Source organism: Uloborus diversus, chromosome 9, assembly GCF_026930045.1.
Source record: "Uloborus diversus isolate 005 chromosome 9, Udiv.v.3.1, whole genome shotgun sequence".
Taxonomy (NCBI): domain Eukaryota; kingdom Metazoa; phylum Arthropoda; class Arachnida; order Araneae; family Uloboridae; genus Uloborus; species Uloborus diversus.
The window spans coordinates 134,912,362-134,931,772 of record NC_072739.1 but is presented as its reverse complement, the minus strand read 5'-3'; the positions used below and the strand labels follow the sequence as shown (position 1 = coordinate 134,931,772).

The following is a 19,411-nucleotide window of genomic DNA, read 5'->3' as shown; positions in this document are numbered from 1 at the left end:
GAACGCCAGAATGTACAACAACCAAAGGAGAAAGATTGTGAAAGATGTCCCAAAAGTTCTATGACACTTGCAAAAAAATTGAAATTTTACTTGCCAAGAAATAAAAAAACAACAATATTTTTTCTCCAAAATGCTGAAAATTCCTTTTTTTTAATGAAGGAAAGAAAAGTACGTAATTTAATATTCTTAAATTTACAGTTTTAAAAAGAAAGAAAAGCTATTTTATTTACTAATTACACGTGAAACAAAATTTTCCCAATAATAAACTTTTATCCGGAACCAAACAGTTTCATTAGATGAAGACATCAATATACTGTATATATGCATGCATATATAGACATCGATATGAATAATAGCATTCACATGCAAATAATAACTAATGAAACTTTTCTTTTCTTTCTTTTTTTTTTTCTTTTTGCACTTTCAAGTTTGAGCTCGAGTTAAAACATCACTTGACTCTTTCTTTTGCCGATGCTAGCAGTTTCTCCATTTTTTCTTTCTCATTAGCAGCGTACTTGCCTGGCTCTGATGAATCTAATGTCTGTAAGTCAAAATAAAAAATACAGTCAAAAAGTTTTGTTTGAAAAATCAGTCAAAGAAGTAAATAATGACTGCAAGTAATAATAGTTTTTTTTTTTTCAATAAGGGGTCATTGAAATAACATAGTAAAACATATTTCTGGCCTCAAAAACTAGTTGCTCTCGTGTCCCCGGTATCAAAACATGAGACCTCAAAGTCTGCTGAAATTTGAAGAAAAGCCGCCAACTGACACTTACGAGGCTCAGTGAGGAGGATGGCTACGACAAAAGTTGAGTACGCATGCGCTTTTCGGACGCTTGTCCGTCTACTTGATGGTATTGGGAGCCCATTAAGCTGACTTCTCGATGTGTATCTATAGTTAATACTACATCTAAGGTGGTAAGTTCAATCCCCCCACCTCAAGCCTTTCAATTTTTCTCTTTTTTCAAAATATTGGCTGAATTTAAGACTATTATGTCTCGATAATGAGGCGCAAAGGCAAACAACATCTGCGCCTAAACTTTTTTTCTTATAGCACAATTCGTGTGGCTCCCTGGTGAGGATCACGTGTTTAAAACAAGTCTCTTGCTTTTACTGTAAGCTGGAAATTCCGTAACAACGAATACCAATATAATGAAATATCAGTTTTTGTACTAAAATTTCAGTCCCGATTTACTTGTCTTTACATCGCTTGTATTCCAGTTCAACATGAAATCCCCTTTACAACGAATAACATTTGCGGTTCCATGAAGGTCGTTGTAACGGGACTTCATTGTATATTACCGCTTTAGAAAAATGGGATTACATTCCCTCTGGTATCACCGGCTTTGTAATTAAGCATCTGACATTAATGTTTCCATCACGTAATTTATGGTGTGATTTGTGAAGAAAATTGAAAACTAAAGCAAAATTTTCTGTACATTTCAAATTTAAATTGTGTGTGTGTGTGTGTTTTCTTCACATTAATATTCAAAAGTTCATATTCTTTTAAAACAATTAGAAGGGTGTTATTGTATGAGAAAGAAAATGATTTTTGATGTGAAACTTTTTGTGCGAAACCTTTGAAGTTCTGATCCGCAAGCTTTTGTGTGTGATATTTTTTGAATGAGTAGAATGAATATTTTTTGTAAAAGTAGGCATGATCTTGCCGTTAAATATAAAATTTCCAACAGTCAAATGAACGAACTCTACTCACAACAACATATAATTGTCCATGCGAAAGCACTGGACGTCGTAATAATATGTCAATTTTATCAAAAGTGTTTCACCTTGAGATCTGTTTGTGGTGATAGCAAATGCAGGTATTATTGGGAACTGGGAATAAAAGTCGTCCCTCACTTCGTAACATAATTTATTTAAATATTAAAATCGCGGAAACATAATCAAAATGAAAATATATTAAATGCCCGTAGTTACCCAAAAAGGCTCAGTAATAAAAAGAAATGCAAGAATTTCATCTTTTTATGCTCAAGCAAGGAATGGCAACACCACAATATTATCCAGCAATTTCTTCACACTGACAATGTTGCGTGAAAAAGCAAATAAAAATGGATTTTCACTAACTTTTAATTGCTTCTAGCACTGTTTCTAGTTATCGTAGCAGGTTTCTGTTTTTTAGCCGTAAAACGGGGGGGGGGGGGGGTAAACGTTTTTTGAGGTATTTTTCATGAGCTTTTTCTAGTGTGTTGGTGTTTTTTCTCGGTAAAACCGGGTTGAAGGTGTTTCAAAGTATTTTGCACGAGCTTTCCAAATATACCAAGCTCAAAGCATTAAAATGCATTTTTCGTGTAAAAAAGTTGTTTAAAAAATTAAAACTTAATGTTTCATGCTTCCAACAATGAATTTCAACAATGGAAAAGAGATAAAATGAAAACTTTTCAGTTTCGCTAACTAAAAAACGCTTATAACCTTTTTTCTAGTGGATTTAGGTTATTGGACCTTGGGCGCCCTGACAATTTTTTCGTAAGGAGTGTTTTTTAAAGACCTTTTCAACCATATCAAATTCGAAAAAATTGGACCATCCGTTCTCGTAGAAAGAGCAAATAAGGACGAAAATGCGTTTTTATTAATAAATCCTTTAATTAGTGTTCAATTTCAAAAAATTTTATTGATGACACTAAAACTCAGCAATCGGTACCGAAAGAAAACAGCTTGCCTATTAATATAGAAAGATTTTTCATTGATTTTGACAACAATTAATAAGCGGATTTCGAGTACTGCTTAGTTTTCTTGTTATTTATAGTCTGTTTTCTTTATTAAAATACTAGCAAAAATACCCGGCGTACCCCGGTAGTCATTTTGAGATACCTTGGATAATGTTCCTCCTCTCTACTTTGTAAAACTGTCTGTTATTAATTTTCGTCAAAGAGATGTTGTTGTCAAATACTGAGATATTTTTGGTGACCATAAAATGATGCTAAAAATTTTCATTCGAGTTGTCTCCAAAATAAGTAGCAAAAGCTTGGCCAGTGTTTGAAATTGTGAACAAAGACAAACTAATGTAAGTTTTTGTGCTGTTTATAGATTTGCCTAATTTAGTTAGTGGATTATTTTACATTTTAACAAAACTTTTGAAGATTATTTTAATGGTGATATTTCGTTACATAGTGAAATGAAAGCCGAGAAATATTATTAAGTAGTCTTTGGCTGCAAAAACAGTGCCAGTTGAAAAGATTGCTTTCCGTTATAATTGAATCGTATGATTAATTATCACTATGTTCTTATTTCTATGAAATAAATATATATATATTTAGTAACTGATTTCCAATTGTATGATGCATTAACTCGTTTGAAAGTAATAAACTTACAGATATTTTGAAAACACTCTTTCTCCCAGAATAGGAAAAAAAATAGGCTTTTTGCCTACATGTTAAAGCCCAATTGGTGAAAATCTCTCATGTGATTAAGAAAAATGAATGTCATATTTGAAATCAGCGCACCCAAAAGAATAAAAGCTACCCATTACCGTACAATCACCTTTTCATGACCCGAATTTTGCAGGCCTGTGTAATTTTAGGCAGCGAACGCTTTCTATTTTCTAACTGTTGCCAAAATCAATTATCTTTTTACTTAGTCCTGGTATCGATTGCTGGCATAGATGATGAGAAGAGTCTCTGGATGAGGATAACAATCCTAAGAAAGCAATAAATGTCATGCTTGCTCCAGAGAAACCTTGATTCAAAATTTTCATTATGATTACTTTTAATATTGCTGTTGTGAGGCAATGAATTTTTGTAACAATGAGTTTTATATTTAATCATTTAATGGGGAAATTGCATGAAATTTACTGCTTTCCATCACAACTATTTTAAACTAAGTTTTTTATCAATAAATTATAGCTTATGTTGCTTCCTGAGAATGTAGCTGTCTATGGTAAAAAAATGGTTAAAATCGGTCCAGTAGTTTTGGAGCTTACCCCTTACATACATACAGAAGTAGCCATTTATGTATATAGGTATACAGTTTTGTTGTGAATATGCCTAAATGAGGTGCAGAAGGAACAAGCGCATTGCGGGAGAGGAAATGTGCTGGTGAACTAACGGTTCAGAATGCAAAAGAAGAAAGTAAAGAAAAGATAAAAGTTTCACTTCCATTATGTGCCTTGACGACACGCATTTTTTTTTTTTTTTTTTTATGGCAATCACAAATTGTTTATTATCCTCACTTGACCACAGTTGAAGTTGCTCCAATTTTTCAGATTACCAATGCGACGGTTGTTTTTAATATTCATTTAGGAAGCAAAATTTTCGTCATCATAGTTACAAATCGTCTGCGGTTTGATTTTTATCATTTTTTCCAGAGCTTAATCAAGCAGACTAAACATTGAAAAAGTGAAAAAGACATACATTAAAAAAAAGGGTTTTTTTGTGTGAAAATTACTTTTTTTTTCAGGAAAAGACATCTATATAGATGAACTAAAAAAGCAAAACATAATCTAAATGCAGAATTTTCAGATTACTCATTCGTATCATTTAAGTTTAATGAAAAATAAAAATACACAACGTTATACACTGTGAATAATCTTATAGATAAGTGTAGTGGTGGATATCGGCCATAAAATTTTTCCTTTTTTTTTTTTTTTGAGCAATCACGATTGCTTATTGCTTTCATTTGACTGTTTTGAATTCCTATCATTTTATTTTTCCACCGCCACCCTCTGCCAGCACCACCGTCGACCGGCTCCTCACAATGCTGCTCCTATAGCGAAAGCCGTCTCCAGGTTGCATCCATGTCCTACACACACGCGCATGCATACACAACAACACACATACACAAACACATACACACACGCATACATACAGAAACCTACACATACACACACACAAACACATACACACAACTACCCACACATTAATGCTTGCACACAGACACATATGTGTTTGTGTGCAGGCTCACAATTTCACATTTTTTGAAATTAATTTCTTTATTTTTTTGCTGCCGCTAAAAGTCCTATAGCGTTTAGTGGTCTTTTTTTTTTTGCCTCCCTCTCCTCCTCCCCTTTAAAGCTCCAATTGTAACGCACACTTACACATACTCCCCCTCCCCCACACACATTCATACACAAAACTACCCACACACTTATGCCAGCACACAGACACAAACACACATGCCTACACACACATACACATACCCCCTACACACAAACACGCATACCCCCCACACACAAACGCACACGCCTACGTACACACACTCGTGATTGCGAAAAACATAATTTGAATTCAAGATGTCAAAATTCAAATTTTTTTTTTTTTTTTTTTTTTTAATGGATATTTACCTATTCTAGAAAATCACCAGTCATAATATGACGGGTGCACGTTTCTTGGCCATTTCCATTCCATTTCATTTACAAAAACAAAAAACCTAACGAGTCGAGTCCTGTCGCAATTCGTGATTGCTAAGAACAAGATAAGATGTCAAAATTCAAACGAATGCTGGATACTGGGTGGTTCATTATTTTTACTTTAGTTTCTTTTGGTATTATTATGTTTTAGGTAATTATTCTAGTTACGTTTCATCGCCCACTGCAGTTTTTAAAATTTTGCTTGATTAGTAAACTCATTTTATAGTTTTGCTATAAAAAGTTGGATCTAAGAAATGGAGCGGTTCCCATCTTCAATAAATGCAAGTGTATACCTTCAGAGAAGACCTCAGGTTGGGGGACAATTTGAAGACGGTGACTTTTCCCCTGAAAAAGAGAGAGGTAAAATATATATTATGCATAAGGTGACCCAAGATCTATTACGTGGAGAAAAAAAAAAGCAGCATCGCGTGCGCTTCTATCGTTCAAGGCAGAAGCAAAATTCTCCCTCCCCCCCACCCCCAAATTATGATATTTTTATACACATAGAATATTTGAAAGATAAGATATTAAGCTGCAAAGAGGTTGTTATTTTTTATTGACATTGAGCCCAGTAGCAGATTTTTTTTCATCGTCTGCAATGCAGATCAAAAATCAAACAAGCAACGATAAAATTAAAAATTCAAAAAAACCCCGACTGAGTCGCAACTGTAGAATCAAGAGGGAAAATTGAAAATAATTTTAAAAGCCTTAGATTATTAAAATCAATATCAAATATTTTATTTCCTATTAAATAGAAACTGGCAGCAGATAAAAATTTTAAATCATTGCGTTTTATTTCCTTGTCGGTCAACAATGAATTCGATTATCAATCGCATGAATAAAGGCTTAGTTCATTATTAAAATCTGCTTTTAAAAAAACGTTATAGTTCGAATTCTATGAAATATGAATGTTCCAAACACATTCTATCAGACGCGGAAAAAAATTCTCTTTATTTTGGCATTAAATTTGAAAATTTTTAACTTTTTTTACTGCAAAAATTGCAAAAAACCTTTTAAAGGTTTTTAACTAATATCTTCGTTAATTAATGTCATCCAAAGATGCAACCTAGCTAAGAACACTCTCGATCAACTCTCCTTTCTCGAACAATTTTTTTTTTTTTTCCAAAATCGGTCCATCCGTTTAGACGCTAGAGCGCCACAGACAGACACGTCAAACTTAATTAGTAACTCTCCCAAAGAAAATATTCGAAATGGAAATTTAAAAAATGAAATTTTTAGTTACTTTTAGCGACATTAGGAAGGAGCGAAAGAAACGGACATTTCCCGACAATGCATGCCTAAAAACGCAGTTTTCGTCTCCCTCTCTGATCTCGTCAAGCGGATCATGTTCCGTTTTTGGATCCACGCTTGGACAATATACTTGGCTTTATCAATCGCAGGAATAGCAGATACACTTCGTATTGCTGCTTATTTTTCCAACTTGAAGGGGGGGGGGGTAGGCTTCACTAGTCTCTTTAACATTAATTTTGCCTTGGTATTTCCCCCCCCCCCGTTAATAAAAGTACTGCCCTGACAAGCGCCCCCATTTCCTCTACACTACGCCACGAGAAAAAAGCGTCAGTTAAAGCATAAATGCAGCTCTGTCCCATTTTTTTCAACTCTCTCCCAACCTTAGCACAGACTTCTTTTAAGAATAAAGTATATTCTTGATTATGTTTTCGCAATAGATGGAATTTTCGAATAAATAGGGCCTTTACCCTCGCGGTAATACCGTTCGTGACAAATTTTGCACTTGAGTAATGGGGTCGTTTCCAAAATTTTAAAAGTATTTTTTTCTGAAAGAGCATGCTTAAAAACATAGGATCTGATCATTTTTAACACGCTTTTATTAGCTTCACCTGTATGTATGTATGTATCTTGTAACAGAATCTTGCAGCTCAAATTTCACCCACTTCTTTCGATCGGATTCTTTTGAAATTTGGCACGCGACCTCAGACCCGATGACAATGCAATATTCTATGATCAAATTAATTAATTAACTCTTTTAATTGTTAGTTTCCTCCAATTTAATCAATATTTTGGCATAAATCCAACAATGTGAAAAAGGAAAAATTTAAAAAAATACATTAAAAAATGCTCGCAAAAATTATTTAAAAATATCTACAAAAACCTTTAATTTTTCTGCATCAGACAAAATTTGTTCCAATGTTCCAAGATAATTAGAACATGAAATATAATTGAATAAAATATGACAACGTATATAAAGTACAAATTCAGAATGAAAAAAGGTTAAAAAACCAGCAAACAGCTGTTTCGGCACTCTAAAATACAAGTGCCATCATCAGTGCAATTAAAAACGAAGACAGGTTCAACCCGACTAAAACACAGTCGAGGCGAACAATGGAATGAGAAACGAGTTGTAAAAGATATGAGAGCAGTACCGGAAACGATGACGTCAAGGTTACGTCAGAACTGCAGAGGACAGTTGCACTCAGGAGAAAACGTCACGGACAAAAAATAAATCAAATAACAGACTTCCAAACATTAGGAAAAGGGGGAGTGCTAGACAAATCATTGACGATTAAATTAGCATTTTTCCATATGTGATATGACTCCCAAAAATCTAAATCATGAATGGACGAACACTCGTGAATAACTTTGGCGGAAGAAAAAATAAAATTATGACCGCAAGACCAACAATGTTGAGCAATAGAGGAGCGTTTGAGATCCTGTTTTTTGACGCAATTTTCGTGTTCTTTTATCCGGAATTTGAGGGATCGTCGAGTCTGCCCAATGTAGGCCAATTTGCACTGGCAGGAAACACTATAAATGCCCCATTTGTCAAGGTTCTGAACAGGGTGTTTAAGCTGTGAAAATTTTAATTTATTGACAGGAGAAAAAGTGACGGAAAAATGAAACTTTTTTAAGATTTTGGCAATTTGTAGACTGATTTTAGGAAAAAAGGGTAAGACAACGGAACTCGAATAGTTCACAGGAGTAAGTGTTTGATTTTTGTTAGTTGAGCTACATAGCTTCTTATAAATAGTATCAATAATATCTGATGTGAATCCCCGATCAACCGCAATACTTCGTAGGTAATTCAGTTCTGATGAAAGTAAATTGGAATTTGAACAAATGGCTAAAGCACGGTAAATAAAAGATCTAAAAGCAGCCAATTTTTGTTTAGGAGGATGAACGGATAACTTGTGGGGGGGAAGAGAAACAGCAAAGGGTTTACGGAAAACAGTAGTTGTAAACATATTGTTATGACGAGTGATGGACACATCAAGAAAAGAAAGATGATTACCAGATTCCAATTCAACAGTGAATTGAATATGTGGGTCAATAGTATTTAGGATGGATAAAAGGTTATCAAGGTCACTGACAGACGAGTCCAAAAGCAGAAAAATGTCGTCAACGTACCTGACTTAAAAATCAAATTGTATAATTTTAAATAATTTAAGTTCGAAATAGTGCATGTACAAATCACTTAGAATTGGACTCAAAGGGTTGCCCATAGCAAGACCTTCAGTCATCCGGAAAAAATTACCGTCGAAAACAAACGTGTTTAGTTTTAAGCAAGAACGTGTTAAATTGCACAATTCATTGATCTCAAAGTAGGAAAAGTGATGTTCAGTTAATCTCATTTTAAGGCAGTCTAACGCACCTTCAACGGGCACGTTAGTGAAGAGTGATTTCACATCAAAAGAGGCCATTCTATGGTTATTTAACTGAAAAATTAAACACTGTCCTCTGCAGTTCTGACGTAACCTTGACGTCATCGTTTCCGGTACTGCTCTCATATCTTTTACAACTCGTCTCTCATTCCATTGTTCGCCTCGACTGTGTTTTTGTCGGGTTGAACCGAGACCCACGTGATAACAGGCCAGACAACTCACCCCCCCCCCCCCCGCTTCGTTACGCCACCAGTCGTCGATCTTTGAACTTGGCGCGAAACTTTGAAAGCAGTGCAGTCTACCAGTTAAACAATAGTGCTTCTTGCTCTGGTTGAAATAGATGAAATAGGAAATATGTAACTTCGGCTGCACATTTTTGAATACAATACTGTTGGATTTATCTCATCCTTTCCACGTACCGGAATGTAGAGGCAATTAAAATATATATATATATAATATAAGTGTCTGCGGAGTGAAAGTGAGTCAGCGATTTCCGCTTCCGAACAACCTGCATGTGAAGAAAAAAGCTGGGCGTCTCATGGAATAAATTTTAAAGTTCGGAGGTAAGTACTTTTCTCAGATAAACAAATTTACATTTTATGCAGTTAAGTTTACTTAAGTTTTCCTCCATTACACAAACAATTGTCAGTTTTCTTTCTGATATCTTTGTCTGTAATTTGTAATTTCAGTATACTGCTTTAATATTTGAAACGGTTAACTTGCAACTTTTTATTTCTTTATTTTTTCAACTTTGTACACGCATTTATTCGAAATGGATTTTCCATGCTGACAATATACATATGTCAAAATTTTCTGCAAATATACTTGTTGCTATCAGAAGCAACGTAACTTGGTGTTGATATTCAGTTAATATGTAAACAAGTTTATTGAAACAGGCTTTTAACTGAACTAATCTTATATTTTCCGTTTCGATTAAATTGTTTCATACGCTAGCATGTGTTATTTTGATCAAAAAACATTCCTTTATGGGCTTCCGTAGTTCTGAGATAGAAGATTAGATTTGAACGCCGGAGGTCGTGGGTTCGATACTCAAACATTTCCCCCCAACTACGCCCCTGCAATGTTATTCAAACAAGCTGGTTCTGTGCGTAAATTAAAAAAAATATATATGGTTTTTTTTCACTGTTGTCTTTAAGTTTTATGATATTTATGCACACATTGTGGTTAAGTTAATGGTATTCATAATTTCTGGGCTTGTGAAAGATTAATTTTGAGCAGTGGATACACAACGTGTTTTTGCCAAATGCTCTGTGCTTGTTTGTTTATGCTTAAAAAGGGCAAAATATCTTGAACTACATATTTTTTGAACTCCTTAGGTTTTCTGTTAATAAGCTTTCAGGAACTCTGAAACTGTAACATAAATTGAATTAAGGGGCTGTCTATAAAGTATTATGCAAACTTTTGAACAAATCCCCCCCCCCATCCTCCTTGTTACATGTAACGCTGTTCAACATGAGCATATTGTTATAAACAACGCGTGATGTCACACTTCTTGTTATCCCCTCCCTTCCCCCTGTCACAAAACTGTCACATTGATTTCCTAAAAGAGCATACTCAGCAAAATGTTGATCTAAATTTAACATATATGAGGTTTTAAGTATTAAAGAAAGTTGCTAAAATGGTCATTCTATGAAAAGTTTTTTGAAAAAGGTTACTTTGTCATCAATTAATGCTTTTTAAAATAATTTTTCAAAAGCCTAAAATGATGAACTATTAAAGCCCCCCCCCCCACACACACAAGAATCATTAGCAGCAGAAAAAGCTGAAAATGGAAAAGTAGCCGAATTCCAAAAAAAAAAGGCTGTTTAGATATTGAATACATTTTTTTGATGTACAACATACAGTATTCATGATGTTGTATTATTCATTCTTTAATTAACGTTTTTCAAGTTGAATTCCTGTGTAATTTTTCGAGAGTGCCCACCAAAGGGGGGGGGGGTCGGAATCATAGTCTCATAGTAATGATAGCTTTTCAACGGCTATAGTTATAAATAACTGTGCCCTTGAAATTTTAAGGGAGATGGAGATGTTTTGGGTTTTTTTTTTTTTTAAGTTTTCATAATTGAAGGGGGTAGGGCACCGTCTACTTTGGGGGATGTCACCCAAGCATTCACGTCTTTTTAAAAGCATAAATTTGCTCAGCTAAGTTATTATTAATAATTTGGTATTATGTACTTTAATTTGATGTTATGTCTTTGAAACATATTGCAGTCATGTTCCCCGTTTTCTTAAGTAAAAATGTTTATTTATTTTTTAAAATTTCATTTAATTCTTATTCAAATACAATAGTAATATTATTTTTTGTCTTGATGTAATTGTAAAATGAAAGTTCATTTATTTATTTGAATACTTCTTAAGACTTAATGTTTCAATACAATATACGAGTAGTTAAAATGCGATTAGTTAAAAAACAATTTCTAATGAAAAATAAAACTGTGTTTATTTATCACTTTGTTTTAACGTGATTGTAAAATAAAATCGTGTTTAGTTATTTGAATACTTTGTAAGACTTATAAATGTTTTTACGTCAAATACTATGAATTAAGCACAGTGTATTTTTTAATGTATGATTATCGGTTCCTTTTTATGTTTTCAAATAAAAAAGTAGAACTTGTAATGCTACTAAAATAACAGAAGTCAATAATAAATAAACCAAATAGTTTTATTTAACCAAAATATTAATCGAAGTGCTCACTTCCCCATATCATTGTGGATCGACAAACGATGACGTCATTTGCTAGTTGAATGGCCTTCCTATCTCGAAGGCCTCGGTTGAACCTGTCTTCGTTTTTAATTGCACTGATGATGGCACTTGTATTTTAGAGTGCCGAAACAGTTGTTTGCTGGTTTTTTAACCTTTTTTCATTCTGAATTTGTACTTTATATACGTTGTCATATTTTATTCACTATGCAGTACAAAGTTTTCGACTACTTTTTATGTATGAAATATAATTGTTTTTAACTCATTTCGTGCTAAAATTTAGGTGAGCCTTCAATTGGAAATTCATTGCTGATCAGGGCATTGTTGAACGAAACTTTTATTCAAATGCATTTAAAATTTTCAAAGTTATGTAGATACACATACATCGATGACTGAGATAAATTAACTGGATCTGACAATTACTCCACAGGCAATTTATCAGCGAAGTTGAATGTTTTTAGAGCTCGGCTATTACACTTTAAGGGGTACAGTTGCTCTTTTTGGAGTTTGAGAGACCACATTTCGAATGCCACCCGAGACCTTTAGTCGCTTTTTTGGGCAAATTTCATGAATATAAAAGATTTTGAACAATGTTGAAATGAATATTTTTTTCGTAAAACAAGTTAAACTAAAAAGAAGAAAATAAAATAATAGTTTAAAAAACAAAAAAAAACACGCTTTCGTAGCAAAGTGAACTAAAAAGTGAAAAATAATCTTTGGATGATAGTAGTTGACCAATCACTTAATTTTAAATGTATTACATAAAAGCGTGGAGGCTTCTTATCAGTTGTCTTAAATTTCTTCCATTTGTTGTCCATGCAAAAATGTAAATAGACAGCAACCCACGGTTTTTTTTGTATTACATTAAAATTAAGTGATTGGTCAACTACTATCATCCAAAGATTATTTTTCACTTTTTAGTTAATTTTGCTACGAAAGCGTGTTTTTTTTAGTTTTTTAAACTATTATTTTATTAAATAATTTGTTTAAATTTAATATTTTTGAAAAATTACTTAAATCGGCGCGCTTTCAATGTTTATGCTTCTGTCCGATGACATCACAAATGATTAAATGCCATTCAATGTTGCCATTCACAGAACAAAATATTTAATTCGCATCTTTACTCACGTGTATTGGCAACAATATGGTGACAGCAAGCGTAGAGCGCAATTTTAATTCGCTGCTTGGGGCCGTGGTAGCCTGATCGGTAAGGCATTGGACTCGGGACCGGAGGGCCTCGGGTTCGATCCTTGCTGGTCGAAGACCCACCGTCGTCATTAAAGGGGACTGGGCGACGTTAAATATGGTCGTGGTCTCAATGTCCTCCAAGTGAAACGATACCTCTGGGGGTGCTAGCACCAGGTAGCTATTAGCTCTTGGAGTAGTTCTAAATTCTCATTAACTGCTCGATCCGGTGATGGTGCTGCCATCTATCGGTATATAAAATAATGGAGGTAAGGCACTCAGTATGCAGACCTCGACATAAATGCAGTTGAAGTCAGTTGTGACTCTGAATCGAATCGAATCGAATTCGCTGCTCGTAACGTGGAAACGTAGTAGAAAGATGCGCCAAATTGCATTATTTGTGACATCATAAAGACCACGTCTTGTTTGAAAAATCGGACATTTAAAAAAATTAATTAAAAAAAAAAAAACTGTTGGGAAAATGAAAGTATTTTCAGGGTCCATGTTTTTTTTTTTTTTTTTTTTTTTTTTTTTTTTGCTCATTCTATCCATTTCAATGGCTAAAAGTAGTACATTTGACTGAAGGAAACCACCCCATTGAATTGAGTGAGGGATAAATTGAGATCCTTATCCGTGGATCTAGTCTCTAATGATCCGTATCCGCGGATCTACATTTTTAACGATCCGATACATCACTGATATATATTGGGCCCTGAAACTAAACTTGTTAGATGTTTACTCGATCTAGTGAATTTTATTTTAAACTAGTGGTACCAGAACGGCTTTACCCGTAATAGAAAAATTAAAAGACCTTTTGGTTCGCCTGTATATTAACAAATAATGTATGGTGGATTTTCTCGCCAATTGGCTTGTGCCCATGTTACGGTTTCACGTTATGATAATTTTGTAATTTACTCGTCCATCTTATGATAATTTTGTTCTTAAAATTGGAATAGAAAAAGAACCACATTGAGTTTTCGAAAAATCACTTCGAGGTGCACACCCCCATGCTATAAACTAACTTAGTGCCAAATTTCATGAAAATCGGTCGAACTGTCTAGGCGCTATGCGCGTCACAGTGATCCAGACATCCAGACAGAGAGACTTTCAGTTTTATTATTAGTAGAGAAAACAGATGGGAACTGCGTATCAAGAAAACAAACGTGTAGTCTCGCTGATCCTATCTATTACAATATAATAACAAACAACCATTACAAATGATGTGCATGCCTCAAAGTCATTCGCCATCTCTCTGTGGTCAAACTTTAACAATAGTTTCTGGTTTGTAATTTTCTCCCTTTTTCCAAGTTTTTCCATGTTATCTATTAGAGAAAAAGGTTTAAATATATTTTGATTTTATATGTGCTCTGTCCCGCAAGTTCATTTTAGTATGAGGTGTGATCCTCAGGTAAAAAATGGTTGGGTATGCATGAGTAGGGGAGGTTACTTTTCGCTGCCCCGTGTCTCTTCCAAAAACTTTCATTATCCGCTCCTGCCTGCTGCTACAGTTTTACTCCAACAACTTTGATTCTTCGCGTCGCCTTCTAGCGCAATCAACCAATTATGGTTCTCTGTTCGAAAATGATCGAACGGGTACCTACCAGTGAGTATGCACGAAGGCGCGTTAATTAAAATATGCGAAACCTTCCACGTGAGGCAATAACTATGTGATCAGTTCGATGTCACAAGACTTTTTAAACAAGCACTACTCTTTCAAATTCCTTAATAAGAACAACTGCATTTTATATTTCGCTTAATGTTTTACTCTTACAATGATTGCTCATCTACTTCTACGAATAACAAGCAGCTCGTTACGGCATACAGAGACTGCAGTCTCACCCTCAACAACCTGGAATAAGCCACGACAGAGTGGGAGGTAGTTAACCTCTCAAAAACTGAGGTTACCATCACACTGGTAGCTAAGTATGAGAGCGATCTCAACTTCTATGAAAAGCTAACTGCATCCAGCCCGGTTATGACCCTTCTTGGGTAATAATCACTAACAAGGATGAAACTGCAGTCTCTAAATGCCTTAACTAGTTATTTCGTTTTTGTTTGTAGTTGTACGTTTTTTTCACTTCGTTTTACAAAAAAGGAAGTATTGTATTCGCGAAAAAATTTTCGCCTCCGAAGTGAATGTTGAGGTTTTTTTTTTTTTTTCGACCCGACCACATGTACCATATGTACCTAAGTACGTATAGGCGCCCGAAATATCTATTTTGAAGTTTCCGAGTTAATTACAGCGAGTTTTCTCGTGACGTCTGTATGTACGTATGTACACTGCTCGACATTGAAAATGCAACACCAAGAAGGAGTGGTCAGAAAGTGATGAAATTTGGAAAAAAGACAGAGACAGCAAGGAATAATAAATGATCTTAATTTCAAAATAATAGGCAGAATACAGAGCGAGAACGGCGTCGGCTCAGTAGGAAGTAGGACCACCGCGGACAGCGATACACGAAGAAACACGTCTAGGCATAGAGTCAATAAGGGTGCGGATGGTGTCCCGAGGGATGGCTCTCCATTCCCTTTCAACCATTTTCCACAGTTCGTCTTCTGAACGACGCGGGGACAGAGACTGCAAACAGCGTCCAATCACATCCCCCACATGTTCGATTGGTGACAGGTCAGGAGAGTATGGTGGCCAGGGAAGCATCTGTGTGCCTTGGAGAGCATGTTGGCAGATGCGAGCACTGTGTTGTCGGGCGTTATCCTGCTAAAAAATTGCATTAGGTAGCCCTTGAAGGTAAGGGATTGCCACCGGCCGCAGCACATTATCCAAGTATCGTTGGGCCGTCATAGTGGCCTGAATATGGACTAGAGGTGATATGGAATTGTACGCAATTGCGCCCCAAACCATTATGCCACGTTGTCGTGCGGTGGGACGTTCCACAGTTACTGCCGGATTAGATCTGAATCCACGTCGACGCCACACACGTATGCGGCGACTATCACTGGATAAACAGAAGCGGGATTCATCTGAGAACACGACATTTCGCCATTCTGTCTTCCACGTCGCTCTAGTCCGGCACCATACTAAACGTTGCTGTCTATGTTGTGGGGTCAATATCAGTCTTCTTAGCGGACGCCGTGATTGCAGACCACGTGCGACCAAACGACGGGAAATGGTTCTGGTTGACACGGGAACATTCAGGGTATCTTGTACCTGCTGCACTCTCAGAAATGGACTTTCATATTCGACGAAATTTTCTTCGTTTCTGACGAAATCGCTTCCAGGGATATGCTCCGAGCGAACATTTCGTCAAATTGAGGAAACTGCTTTCGTCTCTGGTTTGAAGATGCGAATTTCGTCAAATGTAACGAAATATTTCTTCATTCTAGTTTCGTCAAATCGACAATCATTTTCGTAGTTTTGAGAGAATTAGTTTCGTCAAATTAATTTCGTCATATTTGACCATGTTAATTTCGTAATTTTTTGAGTTTCTTTTATTTTTATTTTTTCTTTTTTGAGCTGATTAGTTTTCTTTCTTTCTTTCTTTTTTTTTTCTTTTTTTGACGATACTGACGAACCTCGTTAATTCGAACACGCTTAAAAAGAATTACTTCTAAAACGGACTTTTTTGTATTCTGTCCCATTGTTTTTTGTTTTTCGGATAAGACGAATTCTGTTAAGAGTAATCGATTTTAATGATCCATTAAAGTTCGTTTTAACGAGGTTCGACTGTATCTTATAAGATTTAGTCAAATCTTTACTTCAGAATCTTACCACCATAATTTCCCACTTTGATGCGCATAGTCACACTCACAGGCCCGTCATTTACGGGGGGGGGGGGTCATTTATGGGGGTTGACATTCCCCTCCCCCCCCTTTGATTTTTGAACTTTTATTCTTTACGTACCAAAGGCCGTGCTTTTAGTTGGTTCTCTATAAAAATTTTGAAGAGTGTACACCTTTTTCCACAATTGGAAACAAAAATCGAAATGACTGGCCTGCACCCCCCCCCCCCCCCGCCTAAAGCAAAAGGCAAGTATTTGTTGAGAAAAGAAACACATAAAAGATGTTAAATTTTTTTTTATTAATGTAAAAATACAAGCAGACAATTTCTTTAAAATACAAAAATAATTATTGCAAATTCAAGTTAAAGAACAATGTGAAATTATATCTGGGAATTAGGGCTTTACGATGCATCGATGCATCGTAAAATACCGATGTACAGTACACCCTACATCAGCGGTTCCCAACCTTTTTCTCTTTGCGAACCCCTTGGAACAGGCAAAAAAGTTCGCGAACCCCTTGATGTTGAAATTAGTAACATGTAAGAAATAATAAAAAAACAGCACGTTTGCTTTCCATTTTTTGCAGCATTTGATTGCAATAAACAAAAATATAATTGCAAAATATCATTAAGTGCAAACATTAATAAAAAGTTAAAACTACATCTACAAGAAAAATTATAAACAAGAAGTTTTATAAACCAACTATTTTTTTAAGCATACTTTAAATTGGGGAAAAAATCCTTAATGCGATATTTGTGGCTGTTTGACGGAACAAAGAAACTGAAAGTTTGGTTCAATGTCTGACAATTTGAGTCTTAAATCAGGTTCTGCATTCAATCTGCTTCGGTATTTATCTTTGAGATAAGTATAGGAGGAAAATCCTTTCTCGCACAGATATGTTGTACAACGGTATTGTCATTTCTTACACTGAGCCAGAAGTCAATTAACGAGAGCTCTTTAAAGGTAGTTTTCAATGAATTATCACAGGATAACTCGATGAGCATTTCCTTTTCAGGTAATGTCAGGGTGTTCTCTAAGCATGGATTTCCTTCAAAAGGATTGCGTATCCAGTTGTTTGAGAGAGGGACGTTACGCCTATTAGGAAAATACTCGTCAAAAGTTAGTTCAAGATGTTGCAGATGTTCACATACATTTCTTTTAACGCTTTCATCAAGTTTCATTGAGTTTTCTGATAAAAAACTACTAAGAGAAGTGAAACAAGAAAACTCACCCATTTCCAGGCATTGGATCCAGAAATTCAATTTTTTTTTACCATAGCTTCAATTTTATCATATACAACGAAAATATTAACAACTGCACCTTGCAAGGATAGATTTAATTCCTTTAATTTTGAAAAGATGTCAGCTAATATGCAAGCCTTTGCATCCGAACAGGATCGAATATGCAAGTGGACAAGTGAAATGGATGATCAACAAAAAATGCTTGGACTTCTGACTTCAATTCAAATAAGCGTGTCAAAATTTTGCCACGGGGAAAGCCATCTAACTTCTGTGTGAAGAAGTAAAGTAACATGAAGGCTTCTCAATTCCTCACAAAGCGCGTAAAATAGACGGCAGTTTGTGGCACGTGATTTTATGAAATTTACAATTTTTACCGCATCATTCAAAGTAGCGGATAATTCTGCGGGAATACGCTTACATGCTAATGCTTGTCTATGAATGCAGCAATGAGTCCATTCAATTTTCTCGTTAATCTTCTTTACTCGCACCACAAAGCCAACAAATTTTCCTGTCATTGATTTTGCACTATCCGTGCACATACCCACACACAAAGACCAATCTATTTCATTTTCTTCAAAGTAACTGTTGACCAGTTCGAAAATTGCTTCTCCAGTTGTGTTGGTTTTTCAAAAGGTTTTGCAAATAGTACATCTTCTTTAATTGTATCGTTAAAAATATACCTAACATAGACAAGTAATATTGCAGCGTTTGCTACATCAGTCGACTCATCAAGCTGGATCGCAAAATTATTCTCTTTTATTCTATTCACAAGTTCTTTCTCCACATTACTTGCCAAATCAGTAATTCTGCGTGATACTGTGTTGTTTGATAGCGGAACCAGGTCAATATTTTTTTTTGCTGACTTTTCTCTCAGCATACACTTAGCAATATCTTTAGCACACGGTCCAATGAAATTTTCTGCAATTGTATGTGGCTGTCCAGATCTTGCAATTCTATAACTGACTCGATATGAAGCTTCAAGGGCCATTTTACTATCTTCGTTAGATTCTAACAGGAACGTAGAGACGCTACACTTTTTATTATATTCCAATTTTCTTTTAAAATATTCGATAGGTTTGTCCTTGTGTGTCGGATGCTTTGTTTCGAGGTGTCTTCTCAGAAGTGACGGTTTCAAACTGCTGTTCGCTAGAACTTCGTTGCAGAGAAGACAAAGCGGTCTAGGTTCAGACTCTTCTCCAGTAAAATAAAAGCCCATTTGTAAATAGTCACTGTCATATTTTCGCTTTTTTCCTTTTTTCTCCCCTAGTTCACTTTTCTGTTTAATCGGGGGAGGCGGCAGTTCATTACAGCTATCTATTTCAATATCCTGTGTTGATTCGAAAGTTACTGCTGATGTTGAGGGTTGATCGATTGACTGCTTGTCCATTTGTCGCTCAACCAAACTACCAGTTTTCAACCATCGATCCATAACAGCAGAAAGTTATTAAATCATAAAAATTACCAACACGATTATAACTTCACAAACAGAGTAGCAAGTTCACGTAGCAAAACCAATTGCAAACAAAATC

General features: G+C 35.3%; 1 protein-coding gene across 1 annotated transcript in view; it reads right to left on the bottom strand.

Annotated features, from left to right (window-relative positions):
- Nucleotides 1-417: 417 nt before the first annotated feature.
- The window catches only part of LOC129230513 (dynein axonemal intermediate chain 1-like), a 32,438-nt gene continuing 13,444 nt past the window's right edge, over nucleotides 418-19,411 (bottom strand). The window contains exons 4-5 of the mRNA XM_054864916.1: nucleotides 5,653-5,704; nucleotides 418-541 (exon numbers count right to left, since the gene is read on the bottom strand). Of these exons, the coding sequence (XP_054720891.1) occupies nucleotides 449-541; nucleotides 5,653-5,704 (145 nt within the window). The 3' untranslated portion in view covers nucleotides 418-448. The remainder of the gene's footprint in view (nucleotides 542-5,652; nucleotides 5,705-19,411) is intronic.